At 48.1% G+C, this 14,851-nt stretch overlaps 1 protein-coding gene across 1 annotated transcript in view; it reads left to right on the plus strand.

The window, feature by feature from the left end:
• Positions 1 to 74: 74 nt before the first annotated feature.
• PTPRS (protein tyrosine phosphatase receptor type S) overlaps positions 75 to 14,851 on the plus strand; it is a 121,486-nt gene continuing 106,709 nt past the window's right edge. The window contains exon 1 of the mRNA XM_082379269.1: positions 75 to 206. Within this exon, the coding sequence (XP_082235395.1) occupies positions 126 to 206 (81 nt within the window). The 5' untranslated portion in view covers positions 75 to 125. The remainder of the gene's footprint in view (positions 207 to 14,851) is intronic.

Below are 14,851 nucleotides of genomic sequence, written 5' to 3' on the forward strand. Positions count from 1 at the left end.
TCTGTTCATTGTTTGTTCATCCATCCATTCATTTATTGGCACTGTTCTAGGTGCTGAGACACAGCAGGGAACAAGATGGCCAATTGTGGGCCCACTGCCTGGTGGCTCATACCCGTATTTGACAGATGAACAAACTGAGGCTCAGAGGAAGGCAGAGTCTTGCCCAAGGTGACACAGCTCTAGCAGGAGACATGGACGTTGAACAGGTAAGTCACCCCTGACAAATGCAGGGATTTTTTACCAAATGGGGATTGGAGCTAAGAAGAAAATGAATGGGGCAGAGAATAATTGGGCATGTGTTCAGATAGGGTGATCAGGGAAGGCTTCTCAGCAGAGGTGACGGTTAAGTTAGGTTTGGCCAAGAGTTTGGGAACCAGTGTGTCAGGCATTGGGTACAGCATGTGCAAAGGCCCTGGGGCAGGACTGTGCCTGGAATGTTGGAGGAACAGGAAGGAGGCCCATGTTCTGGAGCAGAGTGAGCGAGGGGGAGAGAGGGAGGAGGGGAGGGCAGGGAGGGGATGGGGGCAGGTGGTGCAGGGCCTTGTGGGCTGTGGGGAGGAATGTGGACTTTATTGAGAGGGTACTGGACCTATGGAAGGATTTGATGCAGGAGTGACAGGATCTTCTGATTCAGGTTTTAAAGAGACGCCCCTGGCTACCGTGTGTGAAACACGCTGACAAGCACAATTCATTCGTTTGTTCGTTCATTCATTCCTTCTTTTTTTTCTTTGTCCTAAATATTTATTTATTTATTTGGCTGTGCCGGGCCTTGGTTGCAGCATGCGGGATCTTTAGTTGAGGCATGTAGGATCTAGTTCCCTGACTAGGGATCGAACCCTGGGCCCCCTGCACTGGGAGTGCGGAGTCTTAACCACTGGACCACCAGGGAAGTCCCATTCCTTCATTTATTCTTGAGTCACTCTTTGAACAAGCCCCACCTGCCGTCATGATCTGTAGATGAGAGAACAGGATCCAAGATGGGTGAGGTCACTGATCCAAAGTCATATGGTGCATGGGTGGCACAGCTGGGTTTCGAACCCTAGCCAGGCAGGCAGACCTGTGTTCTGGTACCTGAGTCACGGGGACCCTCACGGAGGCGACTCCCTGGAGGGGTGAAAATTCCATCGAGATGATGGATACTAGGAGATGGGTGCCTGCTGCAGCTGGGGCTCAACAGGCGATCGGAGCTTTGATGGTGGACACACAGGGAGGGGCATCTAACCCAGACTGGGGTCGGGGGACGTCATCAAGGGGGGCTTCCTTGAAGAGGTGACATTGAAACCGAGACTTGAAGATTGAAGAAGGGGAGGGAAAAGCATTTTGGGTGGAGGAACAGCATGTGCAAAGGCCTGGAGGTGAGAGCAAGGTTGGCCTGTGAGAAGCATGAAGCAAGTTCAGAGGCTCAGAGTTTAGCCTGGAACGGTGGCCAGATGGGGGAGGGGAATGAAGAGGAAGAGGATGGCTCAGGGGGTGTGGGGGCCTCCTAGGCAGTGGAAAGAGTAGTCTGGGATTTAGCCCGGGGGCAAAAGCAGCCACAGAAGGATCAAGCAGAGGAAGGAGAGGATAGAGTTTGTGTTTTTAAATGTCCCTCTGGGGACTTCCCTGGTGGTCCAGTGGTTAAGACTCCGGGCTTCCAATGCAGGGGGCATGGGTTCTATCCCTCGTCGGGGAACTAAGATCCCACATACCGCATGGCGCGGGGAAAAAATGTCCCTCTGGTTGCTGAGTGGAGGATGGAGTGTCGAGGATTGCATTTGTGGTGTCCCCCACTCCTCACAGTACCCCCAAATCCCTCCGTCCGTGCCAAGTAACAGGGGAGGCAGAGTGGCCCCAGCCACCTGCAAACATAAATGCTGATGGTGGGAGAGCAGGCCAAGAGCTGGGAGGCAGACAGGCATTGGGACAGTCCCCACTCCAGCTGGCAAGGAGAACCCTCCCTGGTGGGTCCAGGTTGGGGGGCAGCCAGTGGAGGCCAGGTGTGGGAAACCTCCCCCTCCACGAGAGTCCCAGGCCATCCGTCCCTGTGCCCACTTTGTTTCATGCACACCGTCACCAGGTGGGGGCATGTCTGTGGCTGATGGATGCCAAGGCTCTGGCAGCTCTGGGAACAGAACCCAGGTGCAAGACGCAGCTTAGGGTACCTGCCAAGGTCTGGGGGACAGAGTTGGAACCAACCCTGGAATTGGGTCTGGAGATAAAATGGATTCCGCTTCAGAACCTGGGCCGCAGCAAGGGGGGCCTGGAGAGGCCAATATCCACTACAGCCAAGTCCTACTGCATGGCAGGATGTCCCACATACTCCTTCATACAATCCACAGACTAAGTCCATAGGGCGAGATGTCTGCTCCTTCTTCGCAGAGGAGGGAATGAAGCTCAGTGTAAGAAAGCAACTTGCCCAAAGTCACACAGAGAAGGAGCAGTCAGGCCAAAACTTGAACCCTGTCTGTCTGGGTCCAGGATCCATCTTACTGTCCTTCCCAGGAGGGTGTAGAGAATTTTCTGTGAGCAGGAGCAGCCTCTTAACCCTGGACAGCAAACACGTAACATACAAACAACCATAGTCTGTTCAGTTGCCTATGACAGACATCACTAACCAATAACAGAACTCTATCACAAGGAGACAGGACCCAGGCATCACTAATAGATTGCAGCACTCCTTTCCCTGCAGAACCGGGACTCAGGCTCAGAATCCTTCTGAACACAGACCCCAAGCAGCAACTTCCCATCAATGAACAGATGTGCAGTCGGGGCTGTGAGTTAAACACAGGCTGGCTCTTTTCAGGAAATGTTGCTCCTTCATCTTCTAGATTGACATTCTTAAGCCACAAATTTAATCCCTTTCCTGTTAAAAATCCCTTCAGTTTCTTTTCATTGCCCCAAGGATGAAATTCAAACTCTTTGCCCTGCCTTTGCCCTTGCTGTTCCCTCTGCTCTGCGTGCCATCTCTTAGCTTTTCAGAGAGGTCCCCCACCCCCCGCCCCCTTGACTAAAGTTTCTTCCACACGTACCCCTCCATCATATTACCGTGCTTTTATCTCTTTGTAGCAATTGTCATGATCTGCAATTACCATCTTTATTCTTCAGTTTGCTTGTCCCTCCCCCAAGGCAGTGGTATGTTCTGCGTGCTTTGGGGCCCTCACTCCAAACTCCCAGAGGAAAGAATCTGATTGGCTCAGCCTGCTTCCCTGGTCCAATCTCTTAAGACAGGAGGGTGGGGTAACACTGTGAACGAGACAGGGGGCGCTGTGCTAGTGGGACTGAGGGGCAGGGGCAATTGTCAGGAAAAGTCCAGGGGCTGGGCATACTCCCTGCAGATAGGGTATTATAAAAGCAACAACAAAAACAATACGAAGAGCTAATAATAATAGCAAATAATCATAGCTAATATTAAAACTTTAATATTAAATTATTGCCTGTATTTGGCAGATAGGGAAACTGAGGCACAGAGAGGGTGTGCAATGTGCCCAAGGTTACATAGTGGGTACTTGGGTGTTCACTAGAAACCTCCCTCCCCAGGAGGATAAACATGTGTGGAAGACCTGACCGAGACAAGACTCCACCTGTAATAGGCAACAGGGCATGAGAATCCCTTCTCCTGGAGGCTGAGCCCCTCCCCTTCCTATCTCCTGGGAGGGCCCCAAGGACAGTTCCTTCCCCACAGCATCTCACATCCTCTGTGACCTTCATCCAATCTTGGCATGGCTCCGCGAACACGTAGGGCTTCAACTCCGGAGCAATTATAGTCTCTTCGTGGCCGCCCTGCCCCAGCCATTCTGCAGGGCCTGGTACCCACAGCTGTGGGTAAAGTTTGCGTGTCGAGGACAGGAAGTGTCTATCTTTATATTCCAGCATTAACGAGCCTCGATTTTATTGAAATGGCATTTTCTTTCTCCTCCTAATACACGAGAATGTATTTTTTTTTAGCTCTTCCGCCATCACTTGATTCTCAAGTCTGAATTGTCTGAAGGCTTAAAACACTTCTGACTACATCAACATATTTTAACATTTTCTGCTCCTGAATGAGAAAAACTGAAAAAGGGGGGAAAAAGTGAAAACATTTTGATTGTATTAAGAGGAGTATGGAGTGCAAAAACAGGGAGGTGATGCTACCACTTTCTCTGCTTGCATCCTCACTAGGAGGAATGTATTCAATTCAAAAAACTGGTAAATGGGCTTCCCTGGTGGCGCAGTGGTTGAGAATCTGCCTGCCAATGCAGGGGACACGGGTTCGAGCCCTGGTCTGGGAAGATCCCACATGCCACGGAGCAACTAGGCCCGTGAGCCACAATTACTGAGCCTGCGCGTCTGGAGCCTGTGCTCCACAACAAGAGAGGCCACGATAGTGAGAGGCCCGCGCACCACGATGAAGAGTGGCCCCCACTTGCCGCAATAAGAGAAAGCCCTCGCACAAAAACGAAGACCCAATGCAGCCATAAATAAATAAATAAATAAAAATTAAAAAAAAAAACACTGGTAAACTGGAGCATAGGGAAGACACAGGCAGAATGGGGGTATAACACAAGTTCTTCATTTTTTTCACTCACAAGCATTTATCAAGCACTTAGTATGTGTCAGGTGCTGTCCAAGCTGCTGCGGCTACAGGTATGAAAAAGCAGACAAAAAGTCCTGCCATCCTGACAGAATGTGTGGGAAGACAGATGTTAAGCGGTTAATTACATAATTAACTATCACAGTTAATGATTTAAATGCAAACTGTTTGAGAAGGGAGGGAGCCGGATGGAGGATGGATGGAGGACTCCTCAGCTGCCGTATAAAAGATGAAAAGCAAAGCAGGAGGGAAGAGCATTCCTGGCAGAGGGAACAGCGTGTGCAAAGGCTGTGAGTCAGGAAGAAGAGCGAGGGCAGAGCACAGAGAGTTTGGCTGGGTGCTGGTGAGGGGGTTACTCTGGAACGCTCTTAAGAAGGGTCAGATTTGGGGACTTCCCTGGTGGCGCAGTGGTTAAGAATCCACCTGCCAATGCAGGGGACACAGGTTTAAGCCCTGGTCCGGGAAGATCCCACATGCCACGGAGCAACTGAGCCCGTGCGTCACAACTATGGAGCCTGTGCTCTAGAGCCCATGAGCCACAACTACTGAGCCCATGCGCCACAACTACTGAAGCCCACGCGCCTAGAGCCCGTGCTCCGCAACAAGAGAAGTCACCGCAGTGAGAAGCCCGCGCACCACAATGAAGAGTATACCCCGCTCACCACAACTAGAGAAAGCCCACGTGCAGCAACGAAGACCCAACGCAGCCAAAAATAAATAAGTAAGTAAGTAAATTTATAGAAAAAAAAAAAGAAGGGTAAGATTTGGAGCATGCGAGTAGTAATCAGTGGACCAATCATTGAAAGGAAAAACATTCGTTTGACAAATGTTTATTGAGCATCTGCTGTGTGCCAGACCCTGAGCTGGGCGTGGGGGCCACAGGGGCGACCAAGACAGGGGATATTGCCTTCTTTTTCACAAATGAGGAAACAGAGGTTCCAAGGGATAACATGACTTGTCCAAGGCTGCAGAACTGCCAAGTGGCCGGTGTGTCTGACTCCAAACCCTGGAATTCATCGATTCTCCAATTCTGCTCCTTAGACTGAAAGCTGAGGGCTGCCTGGAGGCGGAGGAGAGGAAGTGGGGGAGGGAAGGGCAGAGGAGAAGGAGGAGGATGAAGAGAGACACATTTCCTGAACAGCCTCCAGAGAGCAGGACCAGGGCCAAAGGAGGGAGGTTAAAGGGAGAGGTCGGAGACCAGATGGATTAAAGGAAAAACTAACTCTTGGCATCGTCCAAAACCAAGGCAGCTCTCTCATACAGGGAGTGGGGGGGTCCCATCGCTGGAAGCATTGAAGACTGGCCTGTGTCAGGGAGGGGTTTCTGCTCTGGGAAATCCACTGACCTTCCAGGCCCCTCGAGAGCCAGCAGTGCAAGGGCAGAGGGGACCACTAACCCAAGACCACAGGGCAGCATTGGCTCAGCTTGACTCACTGAAGCCTGGGCTGTCCTCAGCCTCTCTATGCCTCACCTGTAAAGTGGGAGCAGTGTCAGCACAGACCTCCCAGGGCTGTGAAGGGTCACCAGAAAGCGCTGGGAACAGAGTCTGGAACAGAGAGTGTGCTCAGGAAATGTCATTTCTGGTGATGCGCCCAGCCCCGGTCACTGGCTGGCTGTGGCTGTCACTGGGGCCTCGGCGGGGTGTGGCACACACTGGGAGTGGCTGGGGGTGGGCCATGGGCCTCTAGGTTTGATGTCATTGGTGTCTCCGGCTCAGCGTTCTGGGGGACTCCTGCTCAAGTGCTCAGGGTAGAGTGGGCACCTGGTTACTGAGGCTTGGGGGCACAGGCTGCCCTGCCTGGGGGGGCGGGGGCTCCCACACCTCAACCTCGTTACACAACACCTGTGGCACAGCTGCAGGAGCCAGAGGACTCAGGCGGCGGGCTGTGGGCACCACCCCTTATCGGGGTAAAGAATATAAATGTGTCCCCATTCAGTCCCTTCAGGTTGCCCAGGCCCCAGAAAGACTGCAAGGAAAGTGTGGTCAAGGGTCACTCTGTCTCCCAAGTCTGTCCCTCATCTGGCCACTTCTCCCCCTAAGCTGCCTGCACCCTGCTCTGACACCCATCATCAGCCACCTGAACCAGCATAGGCACCTTCCCCTGGTCTCCCAGCTACCTCCCCGCCTCGCCCTCCACAGTCTGTTCTCCCTGTGACAGCCAGAGGGCGCCTGTGAGCACCTGAGTCAGGTTCTGCCTCTTCGCTGCTCACAGCCCCCCAGGGCTCCCATCTCCCTGGAGGTAAAAGCTCAAGTCCTCCAGGTGGCCCACAAGGCCCTGCACGACCTGCACCATCCCCTCCCTGCCCTCCCCTCCTCCCTCTCCCCACCCCCTGACTCTGCTCCAGACACACAGGCTCCTTGCTGTTCCTCCAACATACCAGGCACAGTCCTACCCCAGGGCCTTTGCACTGACTGTTCCCTTTACCTGGGATGTTCTTCATCCAATGCCTTCAGACCTTTGTTCATCACAGCATGGCCTTCCCTTACCACCCAATTTAAAATTGCACCCCCAACCCTTCCCCGCTCCTCCTTCCTCTTCCTCCCTAGCACTTCCCACCTTGCATTTATTTATCTGGTTTTACGTCCATCTCTTCCGCTAAAAAGTCAGCCAGGGACTGTTGCCTATTTTGTTCCTTGCTGCGTTCCCACTCCCTGGCACACAGTAGGTGCCCAATAGGTATCTGTCAGATGCATGAATGAATTAAGAAATGAGCTGAGTCAAACCTGGTGTCCTATACCCAGCCCTGTTTGTCCCAAGCTATGTGAATGCCAGGACATCCCTTCTCTCTCTGAGCCTCAATTTGCTCTGCTGTGAAATGGGCAGAAATCATCAGTCTTACTCCACGGGGATGATTCCAGCTGCTTGGCGACAAGGGAAGCTCTCAGCCCAGCACATAGTAGGTGCTCATCAGATGGATTCTGTTATCCTGTGTCAGCGACCCTCCCCTTTCCCTCAGCAGGAGGCCTGCTCCCAGCTCAGAAACATCCCAATATTTTAGTTTCTTTCAGTTTAGAAAAGTCACGGCAATACTGGGGGACAAGGGCAGTGACCATAGCCTGGGGGACCCATGTGCAGTGTCTGAAATGCTGCAGCTGCCTTGAGTCTCACGGGCACAGGAAAAGCACCCCCCTCCAGGGCCCCAGAGTGCCAGGCACCAGGAGAGACACTCCATGGGTAACTGGGACGCCAGGCGAGTGGATTTATTTAGCACTTCCTGTTTTATCCTGCGCCACATCTCTGCTGCCAGGACGATCCCACTTGTGGTCGGGTGGGAGCCAGAGAGGGTGGCAGGGAGAGGGCTAAGCTCCAGCCCTGCTGGGACATCCATGTCTGCTGTGTGTCCTGCCCACTGTGTGTTCTGGCTAAGCCACGTCCCCTCTCCGAGGCCTGGTTTCCTTTAGAGGTGTGAAAAATGAACACTCTGACATCTATTAAATGCCTACTACTCATGTGATTAAATTCACACAGTGGTTAACCCAGGCTGGGTTGAATTGTTGCGCCGCTTAAATTTTTGGAAGAACATACCATATGCCCAAACTGCAGATAGGTAAACTGAGGACAGCTCCTTGGGGGGACCCCCCCTCTGGATGCCTGCACCTCTCTGATTGGTTCATTATAGGGAAAAGGAATGTTACTCTGACTAAGCACCCCCCAGTAGTTAGGGTGATCTGTGCTTCACTCCTGCCCACATCCCCCGCTCAGACCCTTCTAGCTCTGCCCAGAAGAAACCCTATCCCTTTCATCTACTTCTCCTGGTGCTCCAGGACTACCCTCCAGCCCCCACCCCAAGCCCCTGCATCATGCTGCAGTCTGTTCCCAAAATGCATCTGGGCATGGTATGCAAATAAAGTGAGTTAACCCTTTTCACACACAGGGACGGTCCCACACACTTCACAGGTATTCAGCAAGCCCCAGGGTGTGCTTGGCTCTGTAAGAGGGATTGATGAGCCCCCAGCCCATCCTGGGCCCCCAGCCCAGCTTTCAGAGTGATTTGAGGGCAGGAAGAGTCAGAAGGGGCTCCTGCAGGTGGCAGGCAGGAGTTGGCAAAACTGAGGGGTGGCAGAAAGGGGCGGAGCGGGCAAGTGAGGAAGTGGGAAGAGCCTGGGAAACATCTGGAGGGAGGACCGTCGGGGAAGGAAAGAGTATAACTTCTGCAGTCAGGCTGATCTTTGTTCCACACTTGTCCCTGAGCTGGTGATGTCACCTCCTGGAGCCTCAGTTTCCTCATCTGTAAAATGGGTCTCATGGAGGCCCATACTGCTCGGCATCACCAAGTTTCATCAAGATAATTCAATCTTCCCTGGACTCTAATCCTCCTCAAACATGGAGGAGGTGCTTGACCATTGGTTACTTCATATTTTCTTTTTTTTTTTTTAATAAATTTATTTTTATTTTTATTTATTTTTGGCTGCATTGGGTCTTCGTTGCTGCGTGCAGGCTTTCTCTAGTTGCAGCGAGTGGGGGCTACTCTTCGTTGTGGTACACGGGCTTCTCGTTGCGGTGGCTTCTCTTTGTTGCGGAGCATGGGCTGTAGGCGCGCAGTCTTCAGTAGTTGTGGCTCGTGGGCTTCAGTAGTTGTGGCTCGCAGGCTCAGTAGTTGTGGCACACGGGCTTAGTTGCTCCACGGCATGTGGGATCTTCCCGGACCAGGGCTCGAACCCGTGCCCTCTGCGTTGGCAGGCGGATTCTTAACCACTGCGCCACCAGGGAAGTCCTACTTCATATTTTCTTTATCTCCACTTGTTTGCTTCTAGGTAACCAAACTTCTTTTTAAAAAAGAAACATTAGGCCACACTTCTCTAGAGCTGGATGCAAATGAAATGAATACACAAAAGCAAGTAAAAGTAACCAATCCAATGAATAAGTAAGGCCAAAGTTTACAAAGAAAAAGGATGAAGGCCCAGCCTTGAAATTATTCAAGGGCAATGATCCAATCTGAGCTGTGACCACCATTCTCGGGCACAGACTCCCAGCAAGACCAACTCTCTCCTTCCTGGAAAAAGTGTTGAGAGAATGTGAGCAGGCAGGCGTTCATGACTCAGCTGGCATCACCCAAGACTTTCTCCTGGAAAAGAAAATAGAGAAGTGACTAGCTTTGGCCAGCGTGATTCTGTGGTGTTTCATGCTCTGTGTATGTAGAACTTAAAATCACCTTAGGTCCACCCAGATGTTCAGGTGCTATGCTTGGGGACCCAAGGTGATGGTAGTAGAGGACCCTGGCTTGGTGAGGCTGAAGCAGGGGGTCTGGATGGTGAGACTAGGTGTGTCCCTTGCACCCTGGATATAAGACTCAGCCCCCACCTGGTGGAAAATCTAGGCCGCTGTCCCTTAAAATGGGTGAGTCCAGAGACCGCATCTGCACCAGGTAGGAGGTAACAGAGGCCAGTTTTTTTTTTTTTTTTTTTTTTTTTTTTTATATATATATATATATATTTTTTTTTTTTTTTTTTTTTTTTAAGAGCTCCTGACTTATTTATTTTATTTTTTTGGCTGTGTTGGGTCTTCGTTTCTATGCGAGGGCTTTCTCTAGTTGTGGCAAGCGGGGGCCACTCTTCATCACCGTGCGCGGGCTTTTCACTGTCGCGGCCTCTCTTGTTGGGGGGCACAGGCTCCAGACGCGCAGGCTCAGTAGTTGTGGCTCACGGGCCTAGTTGCTCCGCGGCATGTGGGATCTTCCCAGACCAGGGCTCGAACCCGTGTCCCCTGCATTGGCAGGCAGATTCTCAACCACTGTGCCACCAGGGAAGCCCCAGAGGCCAGTTTTGAAGATTGTCATTGAGTTCCCAGGAAGATAGTGCAGTAAAGTCCCTTGATCTCTCCATGTTCCAGGCAGGCCCTAGAGCTGACCTGAGGCATGGCATCTCCAGCCTCCCTGAAAGCCTGGATCCTCTTGCCATCAGCAAAGGGTGCTCCTGATGTATGGGCCAGGGTCTGGTGTCTCTAGTAGTATGTCTTGGGGATGCCAAGTCCCTTAATTACCCAGCAGCAGCTGAAGTCCTAGATGGATTTCAGCTGAGTCACCTTCTGGGCGAGGTTGTTCTGGATTGAATCATGTCCCCCCCCCCACCCCAAACAAGTTATGTTGGAGTCCTAACCATCAGGACTTCAAAAAGGGACCTTATTTGGAAATAGGGTGTTCACAGAGGTGATCAAGTTAAAATGTGGTTATCAACGTGGGTCCTAATCCAAAATGACTGGTGTCCTTAAAAAAAGGGGAAATTTGGACACAGAGACAGACATGCACGGAGGGAAGATGATCTGAAGAGATACGGGGGAAGATGGCCGTGTATAAGCCAAGGAGAGAGGCCTGAAACAGAGGCTTCCCCTCACAGCCCTGCCAACACCTTGATTTGGGACTTCCAACTTCCAGAATTGTGAGACAATAGAATTCCATCATTTAAACCACCCAGTTTGTGGTGCTTTGTTACAGCAGCCCTAGGAAACTAATACAGGTTCAAAATGCCAGGGGAGCAGAGGGGTCCAGACATAGAGGCCTGGGCTCCAACCCACATATGCTCCCTATTCTTCATGCTCCAAAAATTTAGGGCTGCCTCACTTTCTTCTCTGACTAACCATCTGTAAGAGCTTAAATGGAGAATGGCTGGGTTTGGAGAGTTAGGGAAAGCAGCTTGCGTGGATGGGTGAGAGTCAAAATGTTTAGCATAGTGTTGTGTGTAGGCACTCCAAATAGGAAGCAACACCCATGCCCAGCCCAGTCATGGGGAGCAGACAGAACATACACGCCACACCTCAGCCTCCCAATATGCTCCTTGAGAAGCATTTATCTTGAAATGATTATAGATTCACAGGGAGTTGCAAAGATAGTACAGATTGGCCCATGTACCCTTCACCCAGCTTCCCCACAGTGGTCACATCTTCCATAATCATAGAACATTGTCAAAATCAGGAAACTGACATTCTACTGACATCTTCCAGACTTTTCAGGTTTATATGCACTTGTGTGTGTGTGTGTGTGTGTGTGTGTGATGTGTGTGTAGTCCTTACCATTTTATCACATGTTCAGATTTGTGTAACCACAACCACAATGAAGATTCAGAACTATTCTGTCACCACAAAGAGAAAGATGCCATTTTAAGAGAAATGTTTGAATGACTCATCCATCCCATCTTTTGTTTATTTTGGATGGTGGTGGTGAACTGGGTTTATAGATATGCAAATGTATGCATTTGCTCATATTAAAATAAGGAAGGATAAGCTGAAAACTTAGGTGAAAGGTGGAACATGATAATCAAACTCTCCTCTTGCAGTTATCATGAACAAATTATCCTGGAGATACTTCCTCATGGGTCCATGCTACCAATCCTTTTTCATAGCTGTATACTAGTCCCCAGTGGGGTTGTACCTGGTAATTCAAGCTTGTTCCCTTCTCTTAGATTCAAGTATTTCTTTACACTTGCCAAAATAATTTCCTGTGACATGGCTCATTTGACCCTCACAGAAAGCCTGAGTGGGCTAGGTCTAATTATACCTGATTTCAGGACAAAGAAACTGAGAATAACAGAGGCACACATGGTTTGCTCAGAGTCATGTAACACAGAGGTGGCATAGCCAAGTGTTTTTGTTTGTTTGTGTGTTTTAATGTCTTTTTAAAAATTGAAGTATAGTTAATTTACAATGTGTTAGTTTCAAGTGTACAGCAAAGTGATTCAGCTATACGTGTATGTATATATTCTTTCCCAGGTTCTTTTCCATTATAGGTTATTAAAAGTTATTGAGTATAGTTCCCAGTGTTATACAGTAGGTCCTTGTTGCTTACCTATTTTATATATAGTAGTGTGTATATGTTAATCCCAAACTCCTAATTTATCTCTTCCCCCCACCCCCGCTATCCACTTTGGTAACCATAAGTTTGCTCTCTATCTGTGAGTTTGTTTCTGTTTTGTAAGTAAGTTCATTTGTGTCATATTTTAGATTCCACTTATAAGTGATATCGTATGGTTTTTGTCTTTCTCTGTCTGACATACTTCACTTAATTTGATAATCTCTAGGTCCATCCAATTTGCTGCAAATGACATTATTTCATTCTTTTTCGTGGCTGAGTAATATTCCATTGTATATATGTACCGCATCTTCTTTATTCATTCCTCTGTCGATGGATATTTAGGTTGCTTCCATATCTTGGCTATTGTAAATAGTGCTGCAATGAACATTGGGGTGCATGTATCTTTTTGAATTATGGTTTTCTCCAGATATATGCGCAGGAGTGGGATTGCTAGATCATATGGTAGCTCTATTTTTATTACAGTGTTTTTTAAGGAACTTCCATGCTGTTCTCCATAATGGTTGTACCAATTTACATTCGCACCAACAGCGTAAGAGGGTTCCCTTTTCTCTACACCCTCTCCAGCATTTATTGTTTATAGATTTTTTGATGATGGCCATTCTGACCAGTGTGAGATGATACCTCATTGTAGTTTTGATTTGCATTTTTCTAATAATTAGTGATGTTGAGCATCTTTGCATGTGACTTTTGGCCATCTGTATGTCTTCTTTGGAGAAATGCCTATTTAGATCTTCTACCCATTATTTGATTGGCTTGTTTGTTTTTTTGATATTGAGCTGCATGAGCTGTTTGTATGTTTTGGAGATTAATCTCTTGTCAGTTGCTTCGTTTGCAAATATTTTCTCCCATTCTGTATGTTGTCTTTTTGTTTTGTTTATGGTTTCCTTTGCTGTGCAAAAGCTTTTAAGTTTAACCAAGAGTTTCTTAAATGACAGCTTTATTGAGATATAATTCTCACTCCATACAATTCATCCACTTGAGTTATATAATTCAATAGTTTTTAGTATATTCACAAACCACCATCATCACCAATCATTTACAATCTAATTTTAAAATATTTTTATCATCCCCAAAGAATCCATTGTCCAGTCTAAAATCATGAAGATTTATGCCTATGTTTTTACCCAAGAGTTTTACAATTTTACCTCTTACATTTAGGTCTAGGATCCATTTTGAGTTAATTTTTACATATGGTGTGAGGTTGGGGTTCAAATTCATTCTTTTGCATGTGGATACAATTTTCCCAGTGCCACGTGTTGAAAAGACCATTCTTTTTCCCACTGAGTGGACAACCTTGTGAAAATCAATGGACCATAGATGAGAGGGTTTATTCTGGACTCTCAGTTCTATTCCATTGACCATCTATCCTTATGCCAGGACTCCACTGTCTTGATGACTGTAGCTTTGCAATAATTTTGAAATTGGGAAGTGTGAGCCCCTCAACTTTGTTCTTTTTCAAGATTGTTTTGGCTATTCTGGGTCCCTTTAATTCCCATATGAATTTTAGAATCAGCTTGTCAGTTTCTGCAGAGAAGCCAACTGGGATATTTATAAGGGTTGGGTTGAACCTGTAGATCAATTTGGGGATATATTGCTATCTTAACAATATTAAGTCTTCCGATCCATGAACATGGGATGTCTTTCCATTTATTTAGGTCTTCTTTAATTTCTTTCATCAATGTCTTGTTGTTTTCATAATATAAAATTTTGCATTTCTCAGTAAAGGTATCACTAAATATTTTACTCTTTTTGATCAGTTGCAAATGGAATTGGTTTCTTAATTTCATTTTGCTTGTTTATTGCCAATGCTTAGGAAATACAATGGATTTTTGTGTATTGATCTTGTGTCCTGCAGCCTTGCTGAACTTGTTTACTAGTTTTAATAGTTTTTTTTAGTGGATTCCTTAGGATTTTCTATCTACCAAATGATGTCATGCAAATAGAGATAGTTTTACTTCTTCATTTCTAGTCTGGATGCCTTTTATTTCATTTTCTTGCCTAATTGCCTGGCTATAACCAGTACAACGTTAAATAGGATTGGTGAGAGCTGACATCCTTGTCTTGCTCTTGATCTTAGGGGGACATCATCCAGTCTTTCACCATTAAGTGTGATGTTAGCTGTAGATGTTCTTTATCAGGTCAATGAAATACCCTCTATGCCTAGTTTGCTGAGTATTTTATCATGAAGGGATGTTGAATTCTGTTAAGTGCTACCACCAGGATTTGAAACCATGTCTTTCTGACTCCAGAGCCCTAATGCTTACCTGATAAACTAAATCAGGGGCCCCACATTGAACCCAGTAAAGAGCAGCCAGTCTGCAAATGGGGTGTCTCCATCTGCCCCTTTTCGCTTTGGCATTTGAAGTGAACTTGGGAAGAGACAGAGAGGGAAATGTTTAACTTGAAGGAATGTACAAAGACAATGGACTCTCTGGCATAGGGCAGAGTTGTAGGGGAGATGTTTTGGAAATGGCTTGCAAGAATTTAAGGCTGGGT

This window comes from Balaenoptera borealis, assembly GCF_965194805.1.
Source record: "Balaenoptera borealis genome assembly, chromosome: 2".
Taxonomy (NCBI): Eukaryota; Metazoa; Chordata; class Mammalia; order Artiodactyla; family Balaenopteridae; genus Balaenoptera; species Balaenoptera borealis.